Raw genomic sequence first — 21,053 nt, 5'->3', positions numbered from 1 at the left:
CCAAGAAGCGAGGAGGAGGGCGACCCCAAGAAGCGAGGAGGAGGGCGACCCCAAGAAGCGAGGAGGAGGGCGGCCCCAAGAAGCGAGGAGGAGGGCGGCCCCAAGAAGCGAGGAGGAGGGCGGCACGGGAAGATGAGGGGACGGTGTGGGAAGACTGGGGAACAGCGTGGAAAGATGGTGGGACAGAGCGGGGAGGGGGGAAAAGAGAAAAGGAGAAGAAGGGAAAAGGAAGCGAAGACTGCAGGCAGGCAGAACCTAAAGGGAGGGAAAGGAAAGGACAGAGGGATTACCCAGAAGCGAGGAAGAGGATGAGGGAGCCACAAGAAGCGAGGAGGAGGGCGGCCCCAAGAAGCGAGGAGGAGGGCGACCCCAAGAAGCGAGGAGGAGGGCGACCCCAAGAAGCGAGGAGGAGGGCGGCCCCAAGAAGCGAGGAGGAGGGCGGCCCCAAGAAGCGAGGAGGAGGGCGGCACGGGAAGATGAGGGGACGGTGTGGGAAGACTGGGGAACAGCGTGGAAAGATGGTGGGACAGAGCGGGGAGGGGGGAAAAGAGAAAAGGAGAAGAAGGGAAAAGGAAGCAAAGACTGCAGGCAGGCAGAACCTAAAGGGAGGGAAAGGAAAGGACAGGGGGATTACCCAGAAGCGAGGAGGAGGAGGAGGGCGGCCCCAAGAAGCGAGGAGGAGGGCGGCCCCAAGAAGCGAGGAGGAGGGCGGCCCCAAGAAGCGAGGAGGAGGGTGGCCCCAAGAAGCGAGGAGGAGGGTGGCACGGGAAGATGAGGGGACGGTGTGGGAAGACTGGGGAACAGCGTGGAAAGATGGTGGGACAGAGCAGGGAGGGGGGAAAAGAGAAAAAGAGAAGAAGGGAAAAGGAAGCGAAGACTGCAGGCAGGCAGAACCTAAAGGGAGGGAAAGGAAAGGACAGGGGGATTACCCAGAAGCGAGGAGGAGGAGGGAGCCCCAAGAAGCGAGGAGGAAGAGGGAGCCCCAAGAAGCGAGGAGGAGGGCGGCCCCAAGAAGCGAGGAGGAGGGCGGCCCCAAGAAGCGAGGAGGAGGGCGGCCCCAAGAAGCGAGGAGGAGGGTGGCACGGGAAGATGAGGGGACGGTGTGGGAAGACTGGGGAACAGCGTGGAAAGATGGTGGGACAGAGCAGGGAGGGGGGAAAAGAGAAAAGGAGAAGAAGGGAAAAGGAAGTGAAGACTGCAGGCAGGCAGAACCTAAAGGGAGGGAAAGGAAAGGACAGGGGGATTACCCAGAAGCGAGGAGGAGGAGGAGGAGGGCGGCCCCAAGAAGCGAGGAGGAGGGCGGCCCCAAGAAGCGAGGAGGAGGGCGGCCCCAAGAAGCGAGGAGGAGGGCGGCCCCAAGAAGCGAGGAGGAGGGTGGCACGGGAAGATGAGGGGACGGTGTGGGAAGACTGGGGAACAGCGTGGAAAGATGGTGGGACAGAGCAGGGAGGGGGGAAAAGAGAAATGGAGAAGAAGGGAAAAGGAAGCGAAGACTGCAGGCAGGCAGAACCTAAAGGGAGGGAAAGGAAAGGACAGGGGGATTACCCAGAAGCGAGGAGGAGGAGGGAGCCCCAAGAAGCGAGGAGTAGGGCAGCCCAAGAAGCGAGGAGGAGGGCGGCGCAGGAAGATGAGGGGACGGTGTGGGAAGACTGGGGAACAGCGTGGAAAGATGGTGGGACAGAGCGGGGAGGGGGGAAAAGAGAAGAGGAGAAGAAGGGAAAAGGAAGCGAAGACTGCAGGCAGGCAGGCAGGACCTGAAGGGAGGGAAAGGAAAGGACAGGAGGAGGGAGCCCCAAGAAGCGAGGAGGAGGAGGGAGCCCCAAGAAGCGAGGAGGAGGAGGGAGCCCCAAGAAGCGAGGAGGAGGAGGGAGCCCCAAGAAGCGAGGAGGAGGAGGAGGGAGCCCCAAGAAGCGAGGAGGAGGGGGGAGCCCCAACAAGCGAGGAGGAGGGGGGAGCCCCAAGAAGCGAGGAGGAGGGTGGCACGGGAAGATGAGGGGACGGTGTGGGAAGACTGGGGAACAGCGTGGAAAGATGGTGGGACAGAGCAGGGAGGGGGGAAAAGAGAAAAGGAGAAGAAGGGAAAAGGAAGCGAAGACTGCAGGCAGGCAGAACCTAAAGGGAGGGAAAGGAAAGGACAGGGGGATTACCCACAAGCGAGGAGTAGGAGGGAGCCCCAAGAAGCGAGGAGGAGGAGGGAGCCCCAAGAAGCGAGGAGTAGGGCAGCCCAAGAAGCGTGGAGGAGGGCGGCGCGGGAAGATGAGGGGACGGTGTGGGAAGACTGGGGAACAGCGTGGAAAGATGGTGGGACAGAGCAGGGAGGGGGGAAAAGAGAAAAAGAGAAGAAGGGAAAAGGAAGCGAAGACTGCAGGCAGGCAGAACCTAAAGGGAGGGAAAGGAAAGGACAGGGGGATTACCCAGAAGCGAGGAGGAGGAGGGAGCCCCAAGAAGCGAGGAGGAAGAGGGAGCCCCAAGAAGCGAGGAGGAGGGCGGCCCCAAGAAGCGAGGAGGAGGGCGGCCCCAAGAAGCGAGGAGGAGGGCGGCCCCAAGAAGCGAGGAGGAGGGTGGCACGGGAAGATGAGGGGACGGTGTGGGAAGACTGGGGAACAGCGTGGAAAGATGGTGGGACAGAGCAGGGAGGGGGGAAAAGAGAAAAAGAGAAGAAGGGAAAAGGAAGCGAAGACTGCAGGCAGGCAGAACCTAAAGGGAGGGAAAGGAAAGGACAGGGGGATTACTCAGAAGCGAGGAGGAGGAGGGAGCCCCAAGAAGCGAGGAGGAAGAGGGAGCCCCAAGAAGCGAGGAGGAGGGCGGCCCCAAGAAGCGAGGAGGAGGGCGGCCCCAAGAAGCGAGGAGGAGGGCGGCCCCAAGAAGCGAGGAGGAGGGTGGCACGGGAAGATGAGGGGACGGTGTGGGAAGACTGGGGAACAGCGTGGAAAGATGGTGGGACAGAGCAGGGAGGGGGGAAAAGAGAAAAGGAGAAGAAGGGAAAAGGAAGTGAAGACTGCAGGCAGGCAGAACCTAAAGGGAGGGAAAGGAAAGGACAGGGGGATTACCCAGAAGCGAGGAGGAGGAGGAGGAGGGCGGCCCCAAGAAGCGAGGAGGAGGGCGGCCCCAAGAAGCGAGGAGGAGGGCGGCCCCAAGAAGCGAGGAGGAGGGCGGCCCCAAGAAGCGAGGAGGAGGGTGGCACGGGAAGATGAGGGGACGGTGTGGGAAGACTGGGGAACAGCGTGGAAAGATGGTGGGACAGAGCAGGGAGGGGGGAAAAGAGAAATGGAGAAGAAGGGAAAAGGAAGCGAAGACTGCAGGCAGGCAGAACCTAAAGGGAGGGAAAGGAAAGGACAGGGGGATTACCCAGAAGCGAGGAGGAGGAGGGAGCCCCAAGAAGCGAGGAGGAAGAGGGAGCCCCAAGAAGCGAGGAGGAGGGCGGCCCCAAGAAGCGAGGAGGAGGGCGGCCCCAAGAAGCGAGGAGGAGGGCGGCCCCAAGAAGCGAGGAGGAGGGTGGCACGGGAAGATGAGGGGACGGTGTGGGAAGACTGGGGAACAGCGTGGAAAGATGGTGGGACAGAGCAGGGAGGGGGGAAAAGAGAAAAGGAGAAGAAGGGAAAAGGAAGTGAAGACTGCAGGCAGGCAGAACCTAAAGGGAGGGAAAGGAAAGGACAGGGGGATTACCCAGAAGCGAGGAGGAGGAGGAGGAGGGCGGCCCCAAGAAGCGAGGAGGAGGGCGGCCCCAAGAAGCGAGGAGGAGGGCGGCCCCAAGAAGCGAGGAGGAGGGCGGCCCCAAGAAGCGAGGAGGAGGGTGGCACGGGAAGATGAGGGGACGGTGTGGGAAGACTGGGGAACAGCGTGGAAAGATGGTGGGACAGAGCAGGGAGGGGGGAAAAGAGAAATGGAGAAGAAGGGAAAAGGAAGCGAAGACTGCAGGCAGGCAGAACCTAAAGGGAGGGAAAGGAAAGGACAGGGGGATTACCCAGAAGCGAGGAGGAGGAGGGAGCCCCAAGAAGCGAGGAGTAGGGCAGCCCAAGAAGCGAGGAGGAGGGCGGCGCAGGAAGATGAGGGGACGGTGTGGGAAGACTGGGGAACAGCGTGGAAAGATGGTGGGACAGAGCGGGGAGGGGGGAAAAGAGAAGAGGAGAAGAAGGGAAAAGGAAGCGAAGACTGCAGGCAGGCAGGCAGGACCTGAAGGGAGGGAAAGGAAAGGACAGGGGGATTACCCAGAAGCGAGGAGGGAGCCCCAAGAAGCGAGGAGGAGGAGGGAGCCCCAAGAAGCGAGGAGGAGGAGGGCGGCACGGGAAGATGAGGGGACGGTGTGGGAAGACTGGGGAACAGCGTGGAAAGATGGTGGGACAGAGCGGGGAGGGGGGAAAAGAGAAAAGGAGAAGAAGGGAAAAGGAAGCGAAGACTGCAGGCAGGCAGAACCTAAAGGGAGGGAAAGGAAAGGACAGGGGGATTACCCAGAAGCGAGGAGGAGGAGGGAGCCCCAAGAAGCGAGGAGTAGGGCAGCCCAAGAAGCGAGGAGGAGGGCGGCGCGGGAAGATGAGGGGACGGTGTGGGAAGACTGGGGAACAGCGTGGAAAGATGGTGGGACAGAGCGGGGAGGGGGGAAAAGAGAAGAGGAGAAGAAGGGAAAAGGAAGCGAAGACTGCAGGCAGGCAGGCAGGACCTGAAGGGAGGGAAAGGAAAGGACAGGAGGAGGGAGCCCCAAGAAGCGAGGAGGAGGAGGGAGCCCCAAGAAGCGAGGAGGAGGAGGGAGCCCCAAGAAGCGAGGAGGAGGAGGGAGCCCCAAGAAGCGAGGAGGAGGAGGAGGGAGCCCCAAGAAGCGAGGAGGAGGAGGGAGCCCCAAGAAGCGAGGAGGAGGGGGGAGCCCCAAGAAGCGAGGAGGAGGGGGGAGCCCCAAGAAGCGAGGAGGAGGGTGGCACGGGAAGATGAGGGGACGGTGTGGGAAGACTGGGGAACAGCGTGGAAAGATGGTGGGACAGAGCAGGGAGGGGGGAAAAGAGAAAAGGAGAAGAAGGGAAAAGGAAGCGAAGACTGCAGGCAGGCAGAACCTAAAGGGAGGGAAAGGAAAGGACAGGGGGATTACCCACAAGCGAGGAGTAGGAGGGAGCCCCAAGAAGCGAGGAGGAGGAGGGAGCCCCAAGAAGCGAGGAGTAGGGCAGCCCAAGAAGCGTGGAGGAGGGCGGCGCGGGAAGATGAGGGGACGGTGTGGGAAGACTGGGGAACAGCGTGGAAAGATGGTGGGACAGAGCGGGGAGGGGGGAAAAGAGAAGAGGAGAAGAAGGGAAAAGGAAGCGAAGACTGCAGGCAGGCAGGCAGGACCTGAAGGGAGGGAAAGGAAAGGACAGGGGGATTACCCAGAAGCGAGGAGGAGGGAGCCCCAAGAAGCGAGGAGGAGGAGGGAGCCCCAAGAAGCGAGGAGGAGGAGGGCGGCACGGGAAGATGAGGGGACGGTGTGGGAAGACTGGGGAACAGCGTGGAAAGATGGTGGGACAGAGCGGGGAGGGGGGAAAAGAGAAAAGGAGAAGAAGGGAAAAGGAAGCGAAGACTGCAGGCAGGCAGAACCTAAAGGGAGGGAAAGGAAAGGACAGGGGGATTACCCAGAAGCGAGGAGGAGGAGGAGGGCGGCCCCAAGAAGCGAGGAGGAGGGCGGCCCCAAGAAGCGAGGAGGAGGGCGGCCCCAAGAAGCGAGGAGGAGGGTGGCCCCAAGAAGCGAGGAGGAGGGTGGCACGGGAAGATGAGGGGACGGTGTGGGAAGACTGGGGAACAGCGTGGAAAGATGGTGGGACAGAGCAGGGAGGGGGGAAAAGAGAAAAGGAGAAGAAGGGAAAAGGAAGCGAAGACTGCAGGCAGAACCTAAAGGGAGGGAAAGGAAAGGACAGGGGGATTACCCAGAAGCGAGGAGGAGGAGGGAGCCCCAAGAAGCGAGGAGGAGGAGGGAGCCCCAAGAAGCGAGGAGGAGGGCGGCCCCAAGAAGCGAGGAGGAGGGCGGCCCCAAGAAGCGAGGAGGAGGGTGGCCCCAAGAAGCGAGGAGGAGGGTGGCACGGGAAGATGAGGGGACGGTGTGGGAAGACTGGGGAACAGCGTGGAAAGATGGTGGGACAGAGCAGGGAGGGGGGAAAAGAGAAAAGGAGAAGAAGGGAAAAGGAAGCGAAGACTGCAGGCAGGCAGAACCTAAAGGGAGGGAAAGGAAAGGACAGGGGGATTACCCAGAAGCGAGGAGGAGGAGGGAGCCCCAAGAAGCGAGGAGTAGGGCAGCCCAAGAAGCGAGGAGGAGGGCGGCGCGGGAAGATGAGGGGACGGTGTGGGAAGACTGGGGAACAGCGTGGAAAGATGGTGGGACAGAGCGGGGAGGGGGGAAAAGAGAAGAGGAGAAGAAGGGAAAAGGAAGCGAAGACTGCAGGCAGGCAGGCAGGACCTGAAGGGAGGGAAAGGAAAGGACAGGAGGAGGGAGCCCCAAGAAGCGAGGAGGAGGAGGGAGCCCCAAGAAGCGAGGAGGAGGAGGGAGCCCCAAGAAGCGAGGAGGAGGAGGGAGCCCCAAGAAGCGAGGAGGAGGAGGAGGGAGCCCCAAGAAGCGAGGAGGAGGGGGGAGCCCCAAGAAGCGAGGAGGAGGGGGGAGCCCCAAGAAGCGAGGAGGAGGGTGGCACGGGAAGATGAGGGGACGGTGTGGGAAGACTGGGGAACAGCGTGGAAAGATGGTGGGACAGAGCAGGGAGGGGGGAAAAGAGAAAAGGAGAAGAAGGGAAAAGGAAGCGAAGACTGCAGGCAGGCAGAACCTAAAGGGAGGGAAAGGAAAGGACAGGGGGATTACCCACAAGCGAGGAGTAGGAGGGAGCCCCAAGAAGCGAGGAGGAGGAGGGAGCCCCAAGAAGCGAGGAGTAGGGCAGCCCAAGAAGCGTGGAGGAGGGCGGCGCGGGAAGATGAGGGGACGGTGTGGGAAGACTGGGGAACAGCGTGGAAAGATGGTGGGACAGAGCGGGGAGGGGGGAAAAGAGAAGAGGAGAAGAAGGGAAAAGGAAGCGAAGACTGCAGGCAGGCAGGCAGGACCTGAAGGGAGGGAAAGGAAAGGACAGGGGGATTACCCAGAAGCGAGGAGGAGGGAGCCCCAAGAAGCGAGGAGGAGGAGGGAGCCCCAAGAAGCGAGGAGGAGGGAGCCCCAAGAAGCGAGGAGGAGGGAGCCCCAGCGGGGAAAGAGGTCGGCGCCGGGCCAGGTGCGGGGACTGCCATGCTGTCAAGGGGCGCTGGAACAGGGTCAGAGCGCCGGAAACGGCTGCGAGGACGGAGCAACGGCGGGGAGGATTCGCCGCAGGCTGGGTAGGGGAGCGCCTGGAGCCAGGGCTGGAAGCCTGGAAGAGGGAAAACAGGCAGCGCTTATTGGCAGACCAGGCGAAGGGAACAATCCGGAGACAGTCCAATCGCCAATGGAGGAAACCGCCTGAGAGGCTGGAGGAGTAGGAGGAGGCCGCAAGGAAGCGGCAGAGGCAGCCGGAGGACGGGAACTGATCCTGGGGAGCGAAGGTCGCCGTTGAGAGGGAGGAGAAGCCGGCGGCGCGAGGACCACATGGAACGCAGGGCAGCCTCGCAGGAGCGGCCAGACCGGGTCGAGGAACCAGAGGAAGCGACGCCCGCTGAGGAACCCGGAACAGACACCACAGCGCGCAGCCGAGGAGGCCGGCCGGGAGCGCCGGTGGATGAAGAGCCGGAGGCTGAGAAGAGCTCGTCGTCGGAAGCAGCAAGCTGTAGATTCATGACGAATCGGGTGAGGTGTGCGATACAAAGCAAATGCCAAGTTGTGCCACACGCAGGTGGAGAGGAAGTGGGGGTTTAAATAGGGCTAGTGGGTGGAGTATTTCCAGATTTCCACTAAGGCTGGAGCATTAGCATTAGCAGTTAACCACTAATGCCGCCTAACTGCCGCCCCAAAGCACTACACCGAGGAAGCCAGAGTGTTCCAGAAAACCAGGGCCATATTAACTAGCGGATTAACACACACAGCTTGTTTTAACAAAGTAAACATGCAGGCTACAGGCCAATATTACTCACCTCTCAAAGGCCAAATGGTAAGCATGGTTAGCAGGCAATGCTAATACTTCTCCAGCAGTGCTTGCTGTAGTTAGCAACAGACTACAGACCAATAATACTCCCTTCTGAATGGCCAAGTGGCTATCTCTTAGCGGGTAATGCTAATACTGCTCCAGCAGTGTTAGCCGTAGACTACAGGTCGATAATTCTCATCTCTAAATGGCTAGTGATTAGCGGGTAATGCTAATACTGCTGGAGAACTAAAGTGAAATTCCTGTATAATGCTGCACTTCGGCTTTACTGCTTCTTACATCCTGACTGGTAAAATTCATACATAAAGCCCCCTAGATTATAAGACACATTAACGATTTTTGGGAAAAGTAAAGTGTGCCTTATAGTGTGAAAAATATAGTATATGGATGTTGCAATTTCCAAAACAGGTGGTGATGCAGCAACTTAGAATGCTAACTGAATTTCCTCTGTAGAACATGGTGAGGAAAGGAGGTGGGAGATGATGCTCTCTACAGTCCCTCTGTAGAACATGGTGAGGATGGAAGGTCATACTCTCTACAGTCCCCCTTAAGAACATGGTGAGGATAGAAGGTCATACTTTCTGGAAGTCCCTTTGTAGAAAATGGTGAGGATGGAAGGTTGTATTCTTTACAGTCCCTCTGTAGAACAATGGTAAGAGTGGAAGGTCATATTTTCTACAGTCCCCCTGCAGAACATGGTGAGGATAGAAGGTCATACTCTCTACAGTGCCCCTTAAGAACGTAGTAAGGATAGAAGGTCATACTTTCTACAGAATCAGACTGTAATGGAATGGAGTGCTACAGACTAATAGCTCTACAGCACAGAGGGTAGTTGAACCCAACTGCAGAACAGCTGATCTCAAAGGAGATAAACTAAGGAAGAAAGGGAACCAATGAATAAACACACCACTCCTCATGAGGGATCGAACCAGGGTCACAGTCCAATACACTACCACTACATCACAGAGGACCCCTCCTGGAGCACCAACTTAGCGTCACTGGCCAGGAAGGCAAATCAGCATCTCTACTTTCTCCGCAAGCTGAGAAGAGCTGGAGCCCCCACCCCCATCATGACCACCTTCTACAGAGGGGCCATCGAGAGCATACTGACCAGCTGTTTCACCGTGTGGTACGGGGCCTGCACAGCATCCTGCCGCAGGACCCTCCAGCGCATCGTGAGAGCAGCTGAGAAGATTGCTGGCACCTCTCTCCCCTCCCTTCAGGACTTGTACAGCTCCCGCCTCACACGGAAAGCCCTCCGTCTGGCAGGAGATCCCTCTCACCCACTACACAGCTTCTTCATCCTGCTGCCATCAGGGAGGAGACTGCGGAGTCTCGGGGCGAGGACCAGCAGACTGCGAGACAGCCCCATCCATCAGGCTGTGAGGATGCTGAACTCTCTTCCTGCTCTACCCCCCATCCCAATCCTGCCCCCAGCACACACTCACTCAGCATCCTGACCCCCCCACTAATAAAGTACTGAAACTCTGCACTACAATGCACAAAGTACTGGTCCCTTCCAAACGGACTTGCACTACACAACACCTGCACTACTGATATACTTGCACTGCCAATACGCACTTTAATTCCACTTAATTAAACTGTGAACTTTAAGGACTTACGCACCCATTCACTTTACCAGCCTTAAGCTATATACCATATACCGTATTTGCACTACTATTATTTACTATTTTTACTGTCATTCCATCTCAATCACCATCAATATTGCACTATTGTCTTACGTATGTTTATTATGTCTTGCTGTATTGAACATATAGTGTCTCCTACTCTTTTATATTATAATTATATATCTATTTTTACTTATTTACTTATATTTATATATCTATTCCTCCCCCACACCACTGCACCTTGTTTTTGTCTCAAGTATGTCTATTTGTGTCTCTGCTGTATTGTACACATAGTGTCTCCCATACTCCTTTATTATATCTATTATCTGTACTTGCTGTAAAATTGGGAAGGAGAGTAACGTAATTTCAATTCTCTGTATGTCCTGTACATATGCAGTATTGACAATAAAACTACTTGACTTGACTTGGTTATTCATGTGTACAGTGAGCCCCTCAGCGAGTTCCTCCTCTGCATCCAACAGTATATGCACCCATTTCCAAAGCTCTTCAGGGATGTTAGTTGTCCTGGTCATCATGCCGGCCGTTCTCCTGGTCCTCAGTGAGATCAGGACATTAGATGATCAGTGAATCTATAGTGCTTTAATTTTTATGAAAATAAAAAATAAAATATCTGCAGAAATGTGAGTACTTTCAGAACCTCCAGCTGCATTAGGTTTGGTCATCAGGACAATTGGAATAGACCATGGGCTGGTGGAAGGCTTAAGATACACCGACTGCAATATTTTCTGTTAAACCTCTTAAGTGGTTGATATTTTTTATCAGCTCCATGATATTCTCCCCATATGGCACATGCAGAAAGAAGACTCGTGAGGATCTAAATGTGCACTTTGCAGTTTGCAGCTGAGTGTGAAGCACTGGTTTACCTTTCAGAACTATTTACTTATTATATTTCCTGTCCTGCTCCCTGTGGTCAGCGAGCTCTGGCTCATTCTAACTACCAAAACTCAGTCAGTGGATTCCAGCCATCAATCTTTCACGAATCAGATCTTTTGCATTGCTAGTGTGTTCTTGTTGCTTGCTTTTTTACTTTTGCCAACTTATATTTTGACCTTTTGCCTGGCCTCAGACTTTATTATTCCAGACTCTACACATTTTGTGTGTAACTTCCATTCTATTACATTACAAAAAAATTCTATTGTTCATTAAAATATTTGATGACTTTTGCTCTGACTATGAGATGAGTGATAGTGGTAATAAAAAGATCAGTGACAGCATTCAAATAAAATTGCATTTAAGTGATAATTGATGATAGCTGACAGTGGGCATTTTGGATGGATGGATTCCTGGTTTTGGAACTAAATTCTGATCCTGCGATCTGTGCTTCAGAAAAACACAAAACCTCCGAAAATTCACAACTTCACAGGCAGAGGAAATAAACTACTTAACCTGCAATGGAAGTCAATGTAAAAAGACTTTATTCCACTGCCAGATTCACATTATGTCAAAAAGTGAATGCTTTATAAAATGTATATCAGAGTCTCAGGTATCCTTCTGGCATTATTATATGTTTCATAATGTGTAATACTTAACAACAAATTTATGTGTTTAGTGTTTATAGGATGGGCTACTGAAAACAGTAAGAAAACTCTGTTTTTAGATATTAATATAAAACTTTACTTAGTCATTATGTAGTGTTTCATGCATCATGACATTTTTTAACAATTTACAATATTGTTACAATATGTTCTTTATACAACTGACCAATAACGTGGACTTCAAAAAGACAGCAATATGGAGTTTGCTGTTACACTAAAATGTAATTTGGTATGAAATCATTGCATAACATGACATAAAATTAGACCTGTGAGTGCATTTTAAATAAAATGTTTAAGGAGTTGTTTAGGAGGCGTTTGGGAGTAACATTTGTCATCACTGGAAATCTTTAGGTGGATGGATCTTTCTTTTCTGATGAGATGTGATTTTGTCTACATTTGATATAATGCAGCATGGAAGCACAAAACTTCTCATCTCTGAGGCCATAGACGAGTGGAGTAATTGCTCTGGCGATGACGTTAAATGTAATAAAGTTAAAAAAGCGAACTGCCAAATATAACTGAATATCTTGTTCCATGATTTCTGCTTCTATATAGGGACACACAGATTCAACAGTACAGAGAATGAGCTGAACCATGTGCAGTGAGACAGTTCGAAGGCCTTTTGATGCAGACTTTTTATCAACAGAGGCTCTGCGGGCAGCAATCATTATCATCAGATAGCAAAAAAACTCAATCAGTAAAATAATAAAAAAATCAATAATGTACCAGATACTCCTCATGTTACGATGCCAGTGCTCCAGCATCATTATCTCATAATGGCAGAGAGTGGGCTCTATAAAATACTCTTCTGGTGCAGATGCAACGAGAATGGTAACATCCATAAACGGCTTTATAAAGCTTATGATCCAGATAATAAGAATAAGATTAAGGGTTCTGCTAGGGGTGGAGATGGCACTGTGTCTCAGAGGCATGCAGATGGCTACATAGCGCTCCACACACATTGCAGTGATCGTTAGCGGGGTGCATGAAGTAACTGCATCCATAAACATACACAGTGGGATACAGAATGCCACTGGCAGCAATGCCAATTTGTATGACAGAATTACCACCAAATCAGACAGAAAAAGAAAAATCATGTCAGTCAGTAAGGTGTGGGCAAACAGTATATAACGGGTCTCAGTTCTGAAAGCCTGTTTCCTGTAAAATGTGAAAAGCATGAGGATGTTGATGAACACAAAAGGCCATACAAATATCTGAGTTACAGCCAGTGTTAAATTCATCCTTAGCGGGTTGTTACTGACCAATAGCTGGTGAACGCTGGTGCTTTTATTCCAGCTGCTGTATTCACCCCAGCTGTTGTTACACTCTGCTGTGCACATATCTATAACAACAGGGTGAAATAAGGAATGCACTGTAACAAAAAGATTCAAACATTTGATAAATAAATAATCCCTATCAATAATTTTATCACCATGTTTAAGTGTAAAATACAAGTAATTATTTAGTATATTCCAAAAAAATACAATTCAGGATCGCAGAAATATAATCCAACACTTATAGGACATCCATCACAATGGACAGAAAAATGCAAACACAGCTCACATCTCAATAAATACATTACCTGAAATAATAACAAAGAGAATCAAATAGAAGCATACTCTGGGCAAGCTTTTAAATAGTGTCTAAACAGCATGAGTTTAATATCCCATTGTTGACATCACACACACGTAGCATTTACTTTGTATTTGCTAACAGGAGGGTGGGGAAATTAGAAGTTCTGTGTGACACACAGAACACACACACACATTCACATAGCAACAAGAAAAGTTTAAGACAAGAAAATTCCTCATGGGGTATCCTAGAAACAATGCACTAGCCACATTATTATGAAAAGGAATCATTGTAAACAGGTTAATCCAATGCCCTGCACTGTTGAAGTAAATGTATTTACATTACATTAAGAACGTCATTTTCTATTTTGACTAACCTACACAATTAACCTAATTTCTAAAGTCATGTTTTTAAAAGACTTTAAAGACTAAATATTGCAGCATGGTGTAACAAACAAATCTGTGAAATCTATATCAGTTCTCGTGATTCCCTCTGCTTGTGAGCTGACTATTGACAAACTACCAATGAAATATTTAATATTTCGTCATTTCTAGCGGTGTCAATCGATTAAAATATTTAATCAGATTACTCACAACAATATTTTGTGATTAACTGTGACAAATTGCTTCTCCTTCTTCAGATGCATGTTTTTATAGTGGATATTTAAATGTAAATAAAATAATGAATGTAAGTGTAGGCCCCTTAAAAATGTCCTGTGTATTATTATTATTATTATTATTATTATTTTTCTTTCATGTTGTGTAATAGAACCCATAATTTCCCAGAATTCTGAACTTCATTCCCTACGTAAACTGCCCTGTTCCCCTTTGGAAGCGTTAAGACTGTTAAATTCCGATTATGGGGTGTAACGCCAGACAGAGCGGGGCGACGCTTGCCGAGTAAAATGAACAGACTGGTTTATTTACAGGCTGATAACCAGATATTACAGATACAGAAGCCAAGCAAACAAAAGCCGTAGTAGGGTAAACAGTCCGTGTTTGAAACCAAAAGACAGTCCAACCAAACATCAAATCCAAAAGGGGCAAAACAAGAGACATAAACCGATAAACCAGAAAGTAGGGTCGTAACGAAAAGGCACTAGAAGAACACATGAGAAACGCTTAGTATGCAACCAAAGTTGACAATACCTTGCGAAGATAGTTTACATAATGCAGACTTAAATACAAAACTACATGATGAGCATAACCCGGAACGTCCTCAGAACACATGTGAATCTGAGCGTCGGAGCGTAACGTGATTGGGCGAAGGAAAGCGACTGACGGTGATGTCATAAATCATGGGATTCTGGGAAATAGAGTCCAGAGGTGTGGGAAGAGAGTCAGGCGGTGTGACAGTACTCCCCCCCAAAGATTCTGAAGAGGCCTACGGATGAGGACGACACAAGGGAGTAGCCCCCCCCACACCCAGTGGAGATCAGAACAGATGGCTTGGTAGCGGGAACAGAATGGACAGGAGCCCTGGATCTGGGACGACCCCTCCTGGAGCGGTGGACGGAACTGAGGGACCGGACAGAGCCTGCACTTCCGCGCCTACCCCTTCTTGGACCAGGAGACCCTCTCCTAGGACCCTCTTCCAGTCCACCAGGTACTCCAGGGCTCCCCTTCTACTCCTGGAGTCCAATAAGCGTTCCATGGCATACACAGGACCACCCTCCATGTCCATGGGTGGGGGAGGAAGTGACCCATGCGATGTCTCATCCAGGGGACCAGGGATAACCTCATCCGTAGGCCTCTATGTACGCCCCAATGTACGCTCTCTGGACAATAAACTGGATTACATCCGCTTACGTCAGTCAACTCAGAAGACCGTGAGAGACTGTTGTGTTTATGTTTTCACCGAAACCTGGCTCAACAACAGCGTCCCGGACCACGCCGTTCAGTTGGAGCGGCTAACATGCTATCGGGCGGACCACGCGCTAGCTGACGGAGGTAAGAGCCGTGGCGGAACGTTGTTGTGGTCTGTAAACACTGCTCACCGGTAGTGGAACTGATGATTATCAAATGCCGTCCGTTCTATCTACCAAGAGATTTCTCCGCCGTGCTGATCGCTGCTGTTTACATCCCTCCGACCTCCAACAACAGCGTGAGGAGTGAAGCACTGAATGAACTGTACCAGTACATCAGTGAACAGCAGACAGCGCACCCAGATGCTTTTCTCATTCTGGCTGGAGATTTCAACCATGCAGACCCAAAGAGTGTGTTTTCTGGACTTTTTAAACACATAGACTTTCCAACCAGGGGAAACAACATATTGGACCAGGTCTTTACTACACACAGAGGAGCCTACCGAGCCTCCCCCCTCCCCCACCTGGGAGCCTCTGATCACCTCACCATTATGCTAATGCCAGCTTACAGACCACTGGTTAAAGTCACCAAACCAGTTCTTAAGCAGGTACGAGTATGGCCAGAGGGTTCCTCAGAGGCACTTCAGGACTGTTTCAGTTCAGACTGTTCAGAGAGGCTGCCACCCACAACAACTCCACAGACATTCAGGAGTACACAGAAACTGTCTCTGCCTACATCACCAAGTGCACTGATGATGTAACCGACCTCAAGACCGTCACTGTTCGAGCGAATCAGAAACCATGGCTGACAGGAGAGGTCCACAAGCTCCTGAAAGCTAGAAATGCAGCCTTCAGAACAGGTGACCAGGCAGGCCTGAGGTCAGCCAGGGCCAACCTGTCCCGCGGGATCAGGAAAGCTAAGAGGCTGTACTCAAAGAAGATTTCCCAACACTTCAGTGACAGCAGAGACACACAGAACCTGTGGCAGGGTATCCAGTCTATCACAGGCTATAAACCACATCCACAGACCTGCGACAGTGACAGTGACAGTGCTGAACGACCTCAATGGGTTCTTCGCAAGGTTCGAGCCACTCAACAACACACCCGCCCAGAAATCCATCCTTCCTCCTGGTGACCAGGTGCTGACGCTGTCCCCAGACAGTGTGAGGAGAGCATTCAGCAGGATCAATGTTCAACATTCCTGGCCGTGTGCTGAGAGACTGTGCCTAGGAACTCGCAGAGGTTTATACTGACATTTATAACACCTCTCTGAGTAAGGCGGTGGTTCCCACATGCTTCAAAGCCACCACCATCATCCCTGTCCCAAAGAAGGCATCGCCATCCTGTTTCAATGACTATCGTCCAGTTGCACTCACCCCCATCCTCATGAAGTGCTTCAAACGACTAGTCATGCATCACATCAAGTCTTTGCTCCCCCCCTCCCTGGACCCCTACCAGTTTGCTTATCGGTCAAATCGCTCGACCGATGATGCCATCTCCACTGTTCTCCACTCAGCCCTCACACACCTAGACAAGAAGAACACCTACATCAGAATGCTGTTTGTTGACTTCAGCTCAGCATTCAACACAATCGTCCCCCAACAGCTCATACACAAACTGGACAGTCTGGGGCTGAGCACTTCACTGTGCAACTGGCTGTTAGACTTCCTGACTGGAAGACCACAGGCAGTGCGGGTTGGCAGCAGCACATCCAGCATCACCACACTGAACACAGGGGCTCCCCAAGGATGTGTGCTGAGCCCCCTTCTGTTCACTCTGCTGACCCACGATTGCACACCAGCACACACCTCCAACCTCTTGGTCAAGTTTGCGGATGACACGACGGTGGTGGGTCTCATCAGCAACAACGATGAGTCACACTACAGGAGCGAGGTGAGCCGCCTGGCCTCCTGGTACAAACACAACAATCTCTCTCTGAACACAGAGAAGACCAAGGAGATTGTTGTGGACTTCAGGAGAACTCACACACTGCACACCCCTCTATTCATCAACGGAACTGCTGTGGAGAGGGTGAGCAGCACCAAGTTCCTGGGTGTGCACGTCACAGAGGACCTCTCCTGGAGCACCAACTCAGCGTCACTGGCCAGGAAGGCAAACCAGCGTCTCTACTTTCTCCGCAAGCTGAGAAGAGCTGGAGCCCCCACCCCCATCATGACCACCTTCTACAGAGGGGCCATCAAGAGCATACTGACCAGCTGTTTCACCGTGTGGTACGGGGCCTGCACAGCATCCTGCCGCAGGACCCTCCAGCGCATCGTGAGAGCAGCTGAGAAGATTGTTGGCACCTCTCTCCCCTCCCTTCAGGACTTGTACAGCTCCCACCTCACACGGAAAGCCCTCCGTCTGGCAGGAGATCCCTCTCACCCACTACACAGCTTCTTCATCCTGCTGCCATCAGGGAGGAGACTGCGGAGTCTCGGGGCGAGGACCAGCAGACTGCGAGACAGCCCCATCCATCAGGCTGTGAGGATGCTGAACTCTCTTCCTGCTCTACCCCCCATCCCAATCCTGCCCCCAGCACACATCCTGACCCCCCCCCCCCCCCCCCCCACTAATAAAGTACTGAAACTCTGCACTACAATGCACAAAGTACTGGTCCCTTCCAAACGGACTTGCACTACACAACACCTGCACTACTGATATACTTGCACTGTCAATACGCACTTTAATTCCACTTAATTAAACTGTGAACTTTAAGGATTTACGCACCCATTCACTTTACCAGCCTTAAGCTATATACCATATACCGTATTTGCACTACTGTTATTTACTATTTTTACTGTCATTCCATCTCAATCACCATCAATATTGCACTATTGTCTTGCTGTATTGAACATATAGTGTCTCCCACTCTTTTATATTATAATTATATATCTATTTTTACTTATTTACTTATATTTATATATCTATTCCTCCCCCACACCACTGCACCTTGTTTTTGTCTCATGTATGTCTATTTGTGTCCCTGCTGTATTGTACACATAGTGTCTCCCATTCTCCTTTATTATATCCATTATCTGTACTTGCTGTAAAATTGGGAAGGAGAGTAACGTAATTTAAATTCTCTGTATGTCCTGTACGCAGTATTGACAATAAAACTACTTGACTTGACTTGGTTATTCATGTGTACAGCGAGCCCCTCAGCGAGTTCCTCCTCTGCATCCAACAGTATATGCACCCATTTCCAAAGCTCTTCAGGGATGTTAGTTGTCCTGGTCATCATGCCGGCCGTTCTCCTGGTCCTCAGTGAGATCAGGACATTAGATGATCAGTGAATCTATAGTGCTTTAATTTTTATGAAAATAAAAAATAAAATATCTGCAGAAATGTGAGTACTTTCAGAACCTCCAGCTGCATTAGGTTTGGTCATCAGGACAATTGGAATAGACCATGGGCTGGTGGAAGGCTTAAGATACACCGACCTCAATATTTTCTGTTAAACCTCTTAAGTGGTTGATATTTTTTATCAGCTCCATGATATTCTCCCCATATGGCACATGCAGAAAGAAGACTCGTGAGGATCTAAATGTGCACTTTGCAGTTTGCAGCTGAGTGTGAAGTACTGGTTTACCTTTCAGAACTATTTACTTATTATATTTCCTGTCCTGCTCCCTGTGGTCAGCGAACTCTGGCTCACTCTAACTACCAAAACTCAGTCAGTGGATTCCAGCCATCAATCTTTCACGAATCAGATCTTTTGCATTGCTAGTGTGTTCTTGTTGCTTGCTTTTTTTACTTTTGCCAACTTATATTTTGACCTTTTGCCTGGCCTCAGACTTTATTATTCCAGACTTTACACATTTTGTGTGTAACTTCCATTCTATTACATTACAAAAAAATTCTATTGTTCATTAAAATATTTGTTGACTTTTGCTCTGACTATGAGATGAGTGGTAGTGGTAATAAAAAGATCAGTGACAGCATTCAAATAAAATTGCATTTAAGTGATAATTGATGATAGCTGACAGTGGGAATTTTGGATGGATGGATTCCTGGTTTTGGAACTAAATTCTGATCCTGCGATCTGTGCTTCAGAAAAACACAAAACCTCCGAAAATTCACAACTTCACAGGCAGAGGAAATAAACTACTTAACCTGCAATGGAAGTCAATGTAAAAAGACTTTATTCCACTGCCAGATTCACATTATGTCAAAAAGTGAATGCTTTATAAAATGTATATCAGAGTCTCAGGTATCCATCTGGCATTATTATATGTTTCATAATGTGTAATACTTAACAACAAATTTATGTGTTTAGTGTTTATAGGATGGGCTACTGAAAACAGTAAGAAAACTCTGTTTTTAGATATTAATATAAAACTTTACTTAGTCATTATGTAGTGTTTCATGCATCATGACATTTTTTAACAATTTACAATATTGTTACAATATGTTCTTTATACAACTGACCAATAACGTGGACTTCAAAAAGACAGCAATATGGAGTTTGCTGTTACACTAAAATGTAATTTGGTATGAAATCATTGCATAACATGACATAAAATTAGACCTGTGAGTGCATTTTAAATAAAATGTTTAAGGAGTTGTTTAGGAGGCGTTTGGGAGTAACATTTGTCATCACTGGAAATCTTTAGGTGGATGGATCTTTCTTTTCTGATGAGATGTGATTTTGTCTACATTTGATATAATGCAGCATGGAAGCACAAAACTTCTCATCTCTGAGGCCATAGACGAGTGGAGTAATTGCTCTGGCGATGACGTTAAATGTAATAAAGTTAAAAAAGCGAACTGCCAAATATAACTGATTATCTTGTTCCATGATTTCTGCTTCTATATAGGGACACACAGATTCAACAGTACAGAGAATGAGCTGAATCATGTGCAGTGAGACAGTTCGAAGGCCTTTTGATGCAGACTTTTTATCAACAGAGGCTCTGCGGGCAGCAATCATTATCATCAGATAGCAAAAAAACTCTATCAGTAAAATAATAAAAAAATCAAAAATGTACCAGATACTCCTCATGTTACGATGCCAGTGCTCCAGCATCATTATCTCATAATGGCAGAGAGTGGGCTCTATAAAATACTCTTCTGGTGCAGATGCAACGAGAATGGTAACATCCATAAACGGCTTTATAAAGCTTATGATCCAGATAATAAGAATAAGATTAAGGGTTCTGCTAGGGGTGGAGATGGCACTGTGTCTCAGAGGCATGCAGATGGCTACATAGCGCTCCACACACATTGCAGTGATCGTTAGCGGGGTGCATGAAGTAACTGCATCCATAAACATACACAGTGGGATACAGAATGCCACTGGCAGCAATGCCAATTTGTATGACAGAATTACCACCAAATCAGACAGAAAAAGAAAAATCATGTCAGTCAGTAAGGTGTGGGCAAACAGTATATAACGGGTCTCAGTTCTGAAAGCCTGTTTCCTGTAAAATGTGAAAAGCATGAGGATGTTGATGAACACAAAAGGCCATACAAATATCTGAGTTACAGCCAGTGTTAAATTCATCCTTAGCGGGTTGTTACTGACCAATAGCTGGTGAACGCTGGTGCTTTTATTCCAGCTGCTGTATTCACCCCAGCTGTTGTTACACTCTGCTGTGCACATATCTATAACAACAGGGTGAAATAAGGAATGCACTGTAACAAAAAGATTCAAACATTTGATAAATAAATAATCCCTATCAATAATTTTATCACCATGTTTAAGTGTAAAATACAAGTAATTATTTAGTATATTCCAAAAAAATACAATTCAGGATCGCAGAAATATAATCCAACACTTATAGGACATCCATCACAATGGACAGAAAAATGCAAACACAGCTCACATCTCAATAAATACATTACCTGAAATAATAACAAAGAGAATCAAATAGAAGCATACTCTGGGCAAGCTTTTAAATAGTGTCTAAACAGCATGAGTTTAATATCCCATTGTTGACATCACACACACGTAGCATTTACTTTGTATTTGCTAACAGGAGGGTGGGGAAATTAGAAGTTCTGTGTGACACACAGAACACACACACACATTCACATAGCAACAAGAAAAGTTTAAGACAAGAAAATTCCTCATGGGGTATCCTAGAAACAATGCACTAGCCACATTATTATGAAAAGGAATCATTGTAAACAGGTTAATCCAATGCCCTGCACTGTTGAAGTAAATGTATTTACATTACATTAAGAACGTCATTTTCTATTTTGACTAACCTACACAATTAACCTAATTTCTAAAGTCATGTTTTTAAAAGACTTTAAAGACTAAATATTGCAGCATGGTGTAACAAACAAATCTGTGAAATCTATATCAGTTCTCGTGATTCCCTCTGCTTGTGAGCTGACTATTGACAAACTACCAATGAAATATTTAATATTTCGTCATTTCTAGCGGTGTCAATCGATTAAAATATTTAATCAGATTACTCACAACAATATTTTGTGATTA

General features: G+C 49.5%; 2 protein-coding genes across 2 annotated transcripts; both read right to left on the bottom strand.

Annotated features, from left to right (window-relative positions):
- Window positions 1–11,301: 11,301 nt before the first annotated feature.
- On the bottom strand, window positions 11,302–12,848 carry LOC125782613 (odorant receptor 131-2-like). Its single transcript, XM_049467177.1, has one exon. It carries the CDS (start codon window positions 12,567–12,569, stop codon window positions 11,577–11,579), a length of 993 nt encoding a protein of 330 aa, XP_049323134.1. The 5' UTR covers window positions 12,570–12,848; the 3' UTR covers window positions 11,302–11,576.
- A 6,132-nt stretch (window positions 12,849–18,980) lies between these two features.
- LOC111192762 (odorant receptor 131-2-like) lies at window positions 18,981–20,501 on the bottom strand. The gene has a single exon (XM_049467178.1). The coding sequence runs from the start codon at window positions 20,208–20,210 to the stop codon at window positions 19,218–19,220; it is 993 nt and encodes a 330-aa protein (XP_049323135.1). The 5' UTR covers window positions 20,211–20,501; the 3' UTR covers window positions 18,981–19,217.
- Between the last annotated feature and the right edge of the window lie 552 nt (window positions 20,502–21,053).

This window comes from Astyanax mexicanus, chromosome 18 (assembly GCF_023375975.1).
Source record: "Astyanax mexicanus isolate ESR-SI-001 chromosome 18, AstMex3_surface, whole genome shotgun sequence".
NCBI classification, from domain to species: Eukaryota; Metazoa; Chordata; class Actinopteri; order Characiformes; family Acestrorhamphidae; genus Astyanax; species Astyanax mexicanus.
The sequence above is the reverse complement of the archived record's forward strand: the minus strand, read 5'-3'. Positions and strand labels throughout refer to the sequence as shown.